Source organism: Lotus japonicus, chromosome 4, assembly GCF_012489685.1.
Source record: "Lotus japonicus ecotype B-129 chromosome 4, LjGifu_v1.2".
NCBI classification, from domain to species: domain Eukaryota; kingdom Viridiplantae; phylum Streptophyta; class Magnoliopsida; order Fabales; family Fabaceae; genus Lotus; species Lotus japonicus.
In genome coordinates, this window is record NC_080044.1 from 39781246 (window position 1) to 39790468 (window position 9223).

The 9223-nt window shown below is 41.3% G+C and overlaps 1 protein-coding gene across 1 annotated transcript; it reads right to left on the reverse strand.

The window, feature by feature from the left end:
* Positions 1-1933: 1933 nt before the first annotated feature.
* LOC130712735 (protein TRACHEARY ELEMENT DIFFERENTIATION-RELATED 7A-like) lies at positions 1934-2446 on the reverse strand. The gene has a single exon (XM_057562555.1). The coding sequence runs from the start codon at positions 2444-2446 to the stop codon at positions 1934-1936; it is 513 nt and encodes a 170-aa protein (XP_057418538.1).
* Positions 2447-9223: the final 6777 nt, after the last annotated feature.

Sequence of the window (9223 nt, forward strand, 5' to 3'; positions counted from 1 at the left end):
AATGGTTTATTTTGCTCATTCTGAATCCAAGTCACAGCTTGATTCTGAGCTTAGCTCCCCCTGAATCTAAGACTTAATGAAAATATTAGTGATATCTAGATTCTGAGCTTAAATAATAGAAGAGTTCAGAGTGAAAACGCATGACATAGATGAAATGAAATAATCAGAGCGCATAAGTATTCAGAGTCATGAGCAGAGTAAGGTATCAGAGTCAACCAATATCACTTCAGAAGAAGTTAAAATGTATTCCTTGTATTTGCCCAGTGACACATCTATGGTCATAAAGGTGGAACTCTTAAATTCTCCAAAAGAAAAAGAAATCACACTAACACAGCTTACACATCAAAAACTGGGTTATACTCCCCCTTTTTGTCATAAGCAAAAAGCTTGGGGTGTGAAAAACTTAGCTTGAAGTACAAGGTACTCCCCCTTAGAGAAGGGCTAAGTTTCAAAAAGATGGAGAAGGAAATAATGATGTAAAAAAAAGCGAATTAATGAAATGAGTTAATGCATATGCATAACGTTTACCACCGGCCAAGGGAGTAAAGGTATGCTTCAGTTACCAATAACTTATCCTCGAGAAACTGCTTCAGCATTAACGTCTGGAGACTGAATTGAGCTTATAAATAGCGGTTAAAGCATAACAGTCTTCACATCCCAGATACAGAAGAACACAACTAGCAATGGCTTCCTACATAGATTGTATCGAAGAGCTGAGGAGGAATGCATTTGATGAGAGTTTGTTCTTTAACGTGCGCCATCCGGAAGAGCCAACAGTATATGATCTGACCAACCGGCTATTGGGAATGGATCTGAGTCCAGAAATGGACACAATCCTCAGAGGCTTCCTTGCCTTTGTAGAGGAGCTACAGGACCTCTTCCAGCGGGAGCTGGATAACATGGTGAGGAGACAGGAAGTGGGGGACGCACTAGTGTCCATGGCAGAGGGTCATGAGAAGCAGGAGCTTCGCCTGACCTTGAATCGTCTGGAATATGAGCAGCATCGTCTGGAGCTAGAGAAAGCAGCGATGCGTAGAGAATGTAGGAACTTGAGGAGAAATCCTCCTTTTTAATTGTAACGATGCAAATGTATGATATTGCCATTAATAAAAAAACGGTTGTTTGTTGGTTAATTTTAAAACATTTTATGATGAACAACTAATATGCAGCACATAATGGGAAATGTAATAGAAAAACATAACATAAAAAGCAAAGAAGAGAGAGTTCCTAAAATCTAAGGATTGGGTGTTCTTCGTAGAAGCTTTGTGCACATCTGCTTTAGCTCTTGAAGAATGACATCATGAGAGTCAAGGCATTGTTCAATGAGATCAATCCTAGGATCTGACTGAGGTGGAACAGATGTTGTAGCTTGATCAGAGTGAGAAGCTTGACCTGATGCAGAAGCAACTGGAATAATGCTAAAAGCTTGATTTCTGAGAGCCACAGCTTCAGCTTGAAGTTGAGCAGCTTGTTCCAGAGGTTGCAACCTTGCAGTTTCTTCTTCTTGTTCTTTCTTCTTTCGTGCTTCTTCAATAGCAGAGTAGAGTTGTTCCCTTATCTGCTGTTCAGCCAGAAGTTCTCTTCGTCTGAGACGTTGAGTAGCGGCTTCAACACATTTTGCCTTCTCAGAGTTGAGAAACCCCATCATCAGTGGAACTTGGTCAACCATCCAAGAACACAGACGTTCCCATTCTTCAACAACCAGGTCTGGACTTGCACTTAGGTCAGTGCGACCATGCACATTGCTGATCCTTAATGATGCTTCATGATTAAATGCATTGATGCAGTCAAGGAGGGTGGTTGGTCCAGAGTAAGTGTAGGGAATAAGGGAAAGGTTTGGTTTAGGTGATGAGGAGTGGTTGCTGCTGGAAACTTCAGAGGGAGAGCCAATCTGCAGAGTCTGAGGTGCAGAGTTATTGGTCTCAAGGTTTGGTTAAAGAGTTTCAGTCTCAGAATTCTGTGTGTTATCTGGTGAATGGTTGAAGACTGACTCAGCATTCTCTTGAAGAGGAGAAAGAGGATGAGGAGGAGGAGGAGGAGGCATTGAGGCAAGAGGAATTGCCTGGATGGGGAAATCAGGAGGAACCAGAGGTTCTGGCCTAGGTCCATAGTAGCGGCGAGGACTAGGAACATTGATGAAATGTTCAGGGATTTCAGAGAGCATTTCTCTAGCAATTTGAAAGAATTGCCTCGAGGTTTCTGACTTGTTGGATGGAGAAGAAAATGGAACATTTGTGGGAAAGGATACAGATGGAGTAGGAGAGAGGTTGTCACGATCAGATGGATGACGTGATTGTGGATTGGTAGTGGTTTTATCAGAGTCTTGAGGTTCATAGGCTTGTGGTGCGGAGGTTTGTTGTTCAAAGGCTTGTGGTTCAGAGGTTTGTGAATGGTATGGAAGAATGATAGGTGTAGTGGAGGCAGAGGGTTTGTTGGCTTGAAGCATTTTCCATAGGGGTTCTTTCTCAATGGTAGGTTGAAAGAAGGAGTCTCTAGGGGGTGAAGGGTGAGTGGTTTGTTGATGAATTGGTGTTGGTTCAGGATTGGTTGCATCAAGGGTTGCATCAAGCAAATTTAAATCATCATCAGAAAGGGCAGCAAACTTACTTGAAGCTCTTGCTGCAGATCTTGTGATTCTGATGGAGGGTGCATGTCTAGCTTGTTCCTGAGTAGTTTCCATGATAACTACTTGAGATGCAATCCTGACCTTCTTAGCCTTCTTCTTAGGCGGTGGAGCATCATCATCATCATTGTCATCACCATCAGAGGGATCCTTCTCCTCAGATGCTTCAACTTGCTTCCTCTTGGTCTTCTTCTTCCTTGGGGACTCAAAGTCCGGAGGCTCTGGGAGATTTCTGAAGAATTTGTTCACATCAATCTCAAAGCCTTGCTGCTTCAGATCCTCAAGATAGTATCTGATTGCCTCTGGATCATCAGCCTTGGACCAGAGAGGATAGACCTTTAGAGGAATCCTTTTCCTTGGCCTTCCTTCAGCAGTGCTGGATTCAGCTTTGGTTTCGATCATGCCCATTCTTTTCAAGGATGTGGCATTGAAAGTATCTCCAGCCAATGTTGTCAAGTCTTCAGAACATCCCAACCTTCGCAGGGCATGCACCAATTTGCTTTCCACTAAGAAGTCAGAAAGCAAACTACCAAAAGGTATGTATTTTATGGCAGATTTTGGTGAAGAGGTGGTTCTGGATTTCTTGATGCACTCCTTCAGATAAGAAAAGATGAAGTAAGGCGGGCACACCTTTTTATGGTCCTTGACGAAGAACAACCACACCTTCTGGGTGAAGTTGATGTAATCAGGAGAGCTTCCCTTTTGTCTCTGGTTGATGCAGTGCAGAAGAATCTTGTGCCAGATTCTCAAATCAGGGTGAAGCTCCTTGGTCTTGCAATCATTCTTTCCTGGCTTCCATGTAGAGTAGAGAGCCATGTTGACTTTCTCCTTGGTGTTGGTTGAGACCTTTGATTCTTGCAACTGAAACATGTAGCCCTTGCTCGATTCTGGACCCAGAAGCCTTGCAATTGTTTTCTCAGTTATGATGATCCATTTTCCCATAATGAAGGATACCACTTGGTGCTCATTGCAATCTGCGTGTTTCCAGAATTCCTTCACAAGCTTGTCATACACAGGACCACTGATCCTTTGAAAATATCCTTCCCAGCCTTGTGCTTGAATCTCAGGACGCAGGTGAAACCCATTTGCAGCAATGAAATCAAAATCAAATCTCCATTCAGCAAGAACCTGGAGTTCTTCAGGAGCAAAGCATCAGGTAACCACACATTGTCTCTAAGAAAGTGGGACAACATCTTCAGCGCCTTGCACTTCATGTTGAGAACTCTCAGTTGAACGAGGACGCAGAACAGGACCCACTTGCCCTGTTGGAAGACCCACAACCATTTTGGGAAAAACTCTTCCATCGGCGGAATCAGACTTGTCACCGGAGTCAGCTCTTTCTTGATTCACCATTGTTGAGGATGAAGGTTTGGGTAGAAGAGAAGAGGTTGAAAGCGAGAGAGAATTGAAGAAGATAAGGGTTTTGCAAAAGCAGGAGAGAGAAGGTAAAACCGAAAGTGATGGGAAACGTGTGTGCGTAGTGGTTTTAGAAGGTAACCGTTGTTGATTAAAAAGCAAAGTAAAATCAACGGTTAAAAATTAAAGACATCATTATAAACAGTTAATACACATATCACACGGTGGAGAGAAGCACATCTACACTCATTACAACAGATTGTCAGCACGGGCACAAGGAACGATGTATCATAGCAACTGACACACGTTTACTGTCTCAGCTTCAGAGTAAGCACCAATTGGTACTTAAGCTCTAATAGAGTTACCTTCTGAACTAGACTTCTTCTGATAGAGAAACATCGTAGCTAGAGGTTCTGATCCATCTTCATGCTGGACAAAAGTCCATATTCAAATTTTTCAGAATGAAATTAAATCTATCCTCTGCTAAGGGCTTTGTAAAGATATATGCCCACTGATGGTCAGTATCAAAAAACTTCAGAAGAAGTACGCCCTTCTGAACATAATCTCTAATAAAATGATACTTTACCTCAATATGTTTTGCCCTTGAGTGTAAGATAGGATTCTTACTCAGTGAAATTGCAGCAGTGTTATCACAATAGATTGGGATGTTGCTCTCAAGGATTTGATAATCCTCCAGCTGATGTTTCATCCAGAGCATCTGAGTGCTGCAAATTGCGGCAGAGATATATTCTGCCTCTGCAGGATGCATGTAGGATGCATTGGAGTCTTAGCAATTGTAGATTCTGTCATGTTGAACTTCTTCAGAAGTTCTTTAGTGTACTTGCTCTGATGGATGTAAGTTCCTTCTGGTGTTTGATAAACTTGTATACCCATAAAGTACTTGAGTTCTCCCATCATACTCATTTCAAATTCAGCCTGCATCATCTCAGAAAACTCTTTGCATAGAGATGGATTAGCAGATCCAAATATAATATCATCAACATAAATTTGCACAATTAAGATATCATCTTTGTAAGTTTTGCAAAAGAGTGTTGTATCTACTTTACCCCTTACAAACTTATTTTCCAGAAGGAATGAGCTGAGTCTCTCATACCATGCTCTGGGAGCTTGCTTCAGACCATAGAGAGATTTCTTCAATTTGAAAACATGGTCAGGGTTCTTCTCATCTTCAAAACCTGGAGGTTGATGAACATAGACTTCCTCTGAGATGTAACCATTTAGGAAGGCACTCTTAACATCCATCTGATGAAGAATTATGTTGTGATTCATTGAGATTGAGATCAGTAGTCTGATAGCTTCCAGTCTTGCTACCGGAGCAAACGTTTCAGTATAATCTATTCCTTCTTGCTGACTGTAGCCTTGAGCAACTAGCCTTGCCTTGTTTCTGACTACATCTCCTTTCTCATTCAGCTTATTTCTGAAAACCCATTTGGTTCCAATCACGTGAACGCTTTGAGGTTTCTTCACTAGGCTCCAAACATCATTCTTGGAAAATTGATTCAGTTCTTCTTCCATAGCCAGAATCCAGTCCTTGTCTTGAAGAGCTTCATCAATTGACTTAGGCTCAATTAAGGACACCAATCCTTTCAGACTGAGCAGAGTCTCTTCAGAGGGTCTGAAGGCTTATCTGGTTTTGACTGGTTCATCTTTGTTACCCAGAATCAATTCCTTAGGATGAGACGCAGTGATTCTGCTCTTCTTCTGAGGTTGTGAATCAGAGGGACCAGTTTCTTCTGGTTCATCTTCCTCTGGCTCAGCTTCCTCTGGAGCTTTGCCCTTATCAGGAACATTTATACTCAAATCTGCAAACTTTTCCACTAGCTTTGACTGATCAGAGTCAAGCTTATCATCAAATCTAACATGAATAAATTCTTCAATAGTTTTAGCATCAGTATTATAAAATCTGAAACCTTTAGATCGATCAGAGTAACCAAGTAATAGACATTTAGAAGATTTAGCATCAAACTTATGCAATCTGTCCTTAGTGTTTAGAACATAGCAAACACATCCAAAAGGATGAAAATAAGAAATGTTGGGTTTTATATTCTTCCATAATTCATAAGGAGTCTTATTCAGAATTGGTCTCACAGAGATTCTGTTCTGAATGTAACATGTTGTGTAACATGCCAGTTTCTTGGAGCATGGTTCTAGCCATCTCCTGAAGAGTTATGTTCTTCCTCTCAACAACCCCATTTTATTGAGGAGTTCTGGCACAAGAGAAATCATGTGCAATTCTATAGGAATCCCTAGTTGCTAGCGCCCCGATGTGCTTTGGCCCACGATCATATCCATTCACTAGATTATGTCAACTATTTGTAATTTTTGCTGCTTTGTACTTTACCTTTTTACAATTGCAACTTCATTCTTTGAACTGTATATGATGCTAGTATGTTTGAAATGAATAATGGCAATTGCTATAGTCACTCTCCAAGATTATGATGAAATGAGTTAGAGCCTGCATTTTTTATCTCATTAAGATGTGACATTGGCACAAGCGTGATAGGTCTCATACTTAGCAAAATTGATTTATTTGTTGAAGATAAGTGAATTGGAAGATGCAATGATGAGAAATGTGCAGCATTTGTACTTCGTGAATTATCTTGAGATATTTGTTCATTAGAATCAATATCCAATTGTAGAGATAATTTGTACTTGGATATGCTTGCCTCTAAGTTTCTGGATACTTAGGCCCTATTTTGTAAACTAGAAAGGTGTGGCTATGCCGGTAACAATATTTAATCATAGTGTGGGATTGCTAGCTAAATTATCTAGTGCAAGTTGCTTTGGAAATTATCTACTGCTAGTTATTGGTATGTCATATTCATACACTACTGCATCTTCTTATTACAATTGCTACTTGTTTCATGTAACGCAATTGCAAGGGAAATGCTTAAAGGAAAAACAGAATAGGAAGGAGCCTCCTTCAATTGGGAATCTACTTTTTTGAAAATGCATGAGATATGGAACCGAGACAACATATTGGGTTTGCATAATTTATGAACTCTTTTTTGCCTTTAGCCATCATAACATGATTGAGTGGTGTCACGAAGTGAGTTAGAGCTTGCAACTCTTATCTGATTAGCATATACAATTGATTCAAGCGTGATAATTTTTATGAGATTATTTGCTTGTGTGTTAAATGAATGCCGCATGCCTCTTTTGAAAAAAGCCTCCCCAAAATAAGGGTCGAGTATCTATCCCAAAAGCCTCCCCGAAATAAGGGTCGAGCATCTATGACTAGGCGAAACCTTGGCTCTGAGCAGCCAAAACCACTGTCATTTTATTTTGGCGGGGTCGCACCTCTTTGAGGTTTGGGGCAAAGCCCTCGTCCTTAGCGAGGCCGCACCTGATCTTACGGGCGACGGGTTGACCAAAGCCCTCGTCATCAAGCATGACGAGGCGAAGCCCTTGTCATCTTCTTGGCAAGGCATAAGCCCTTGTCCTGGGCGAGGCCGCACCGGATCTAACGGGATGAGCGTGTGACCAAAGCCCTCGTCATCAAGCATGACGAGGCGAAGCCCTGGTCATCTTCTTGGCAAGGCGAAAGCCCTCATCCTTGGCGAGGCCGCACCCGATCTTATGGGCGAAGGGTGTGACCGAAGCCCTCGTCATCAAGCATGACGAGGCGAAGCCCTTGTCATCTTCTTGGCAAGGCGAAAGCCCTCGTCCTTGGCGAGGCCACACAATGATCTTACGGGAGAAGCGTGTGACCGAAGCCCTCGTCATCGAGCGTGGCGAGGCGAAGCCCTTGTCATCTTCTTGGCAAGGCCACATAATGATCTTACGGGAAAAGAGTGTGAACAAAGCCTCGGCTCAAACACCGAGCAAAAGTCCTAGTCAGACTCAGCTGGTCCACATGGACCTTGTAAGACCCTAGATTTTAAGCTTAGAATAAGTGGAAGAGATTTCCATTTACGATTAGGATTGATGTAATGTGAAGGGAAACCTGAACGAAAGTTTATTAAATGAAATATATTTATGAAGGAGAAAGTTCAGGAAAAGTTCAAGGATTGCATTATGATCGATAAAAGTTATAGCACGAACGTTTTACGCTTAAACTTAGGTCAGAAACCCTAGTATATAGCTAATTTTCACTTTTAGGCACGATGGCAGTTAATTCCAAAAATCTTCAGAGAAATGTTAGAACTTCTCTTTTTCCATATATCACAATAGTTTCGAGGCGAAACTCTAGGATCTACGAACGTCCGATTCCAATCATCGGAAGTTTGCCGAAACCGAATCCCTGGTATTTCAAAACCCTAGAATTTCTCGACAATGAAGACTTTATCTATTCAGAGCTTCAAATGAATATTCTACACGCGTACAACCATTTCTCTTGATGATTTCAATCTTTCTTCAGAAGGAAGTTTTCCATTCCGACATTCGATGCAAAAAGCAACTTATCGGGTAAAATAGTTTTACACCGACTTTGCACCGACTTTGTATTAGTTGCCAAAAATACAAGGAGACATCTTCTTAGCTTAGGAATTCCTTTGCCAAAACCTATCTTAGAATTCATGGAGAATGATGCCGGAAAAATCAGATTCGCGAAACTTTCATTTTCCCGCGAATTACCATTTTCTATATATAGCAAGCAAGTGAGAAGAAATCACAAAACTCCACCATTTTCTACCCAAGGAGGCCGCGAGTTTGCTAAGGAGAGGAGGAGAAGAGATTTTGTTCAATCCTTGCTTGATCGTCGATTAATCAGTTGCTGCTTCAAGGTTTCGAGGTATAGTCGCTAATCCTTACCTCTGATCGCTTTTTCCATAGCTTTTCTGTAGAGTTTTCTGAGTGGATAGTTTATGGGTTTTTGCAAAACTATCCTGAAACTTTCATTTCTGATTCTAAACCTCTTCCTTATGTGCCCAAGATCACTTCTGCCGGGTTAGATTTTCCGTTATGTCGCCGGAATTCCGCCGGAATCAATTTTAGCCTTAAATACCCATTTTTGGAGTTTTTGAGGTAAAGCTTCAACCTTTAGGCTAAAAACTATCGCCTTAGCTTAGTGTTAGTAGGATTAGTTGTCATAAACGTCGTTAGTAACGTCCCTGCAAAATTTGGTTCTTGGGATTTCAGTTTTGAAATTTCTAAGTTAAAAATCATGACCAAAATACCCCTGCGACAGTTTTTGATCCGATAATTTTTCCGAGTTCAGAATACCCTTAGTTACGGCTAATGAAAGCATAGGAACCAAGTTTGATCGAAGAAAAATCGAGCCCC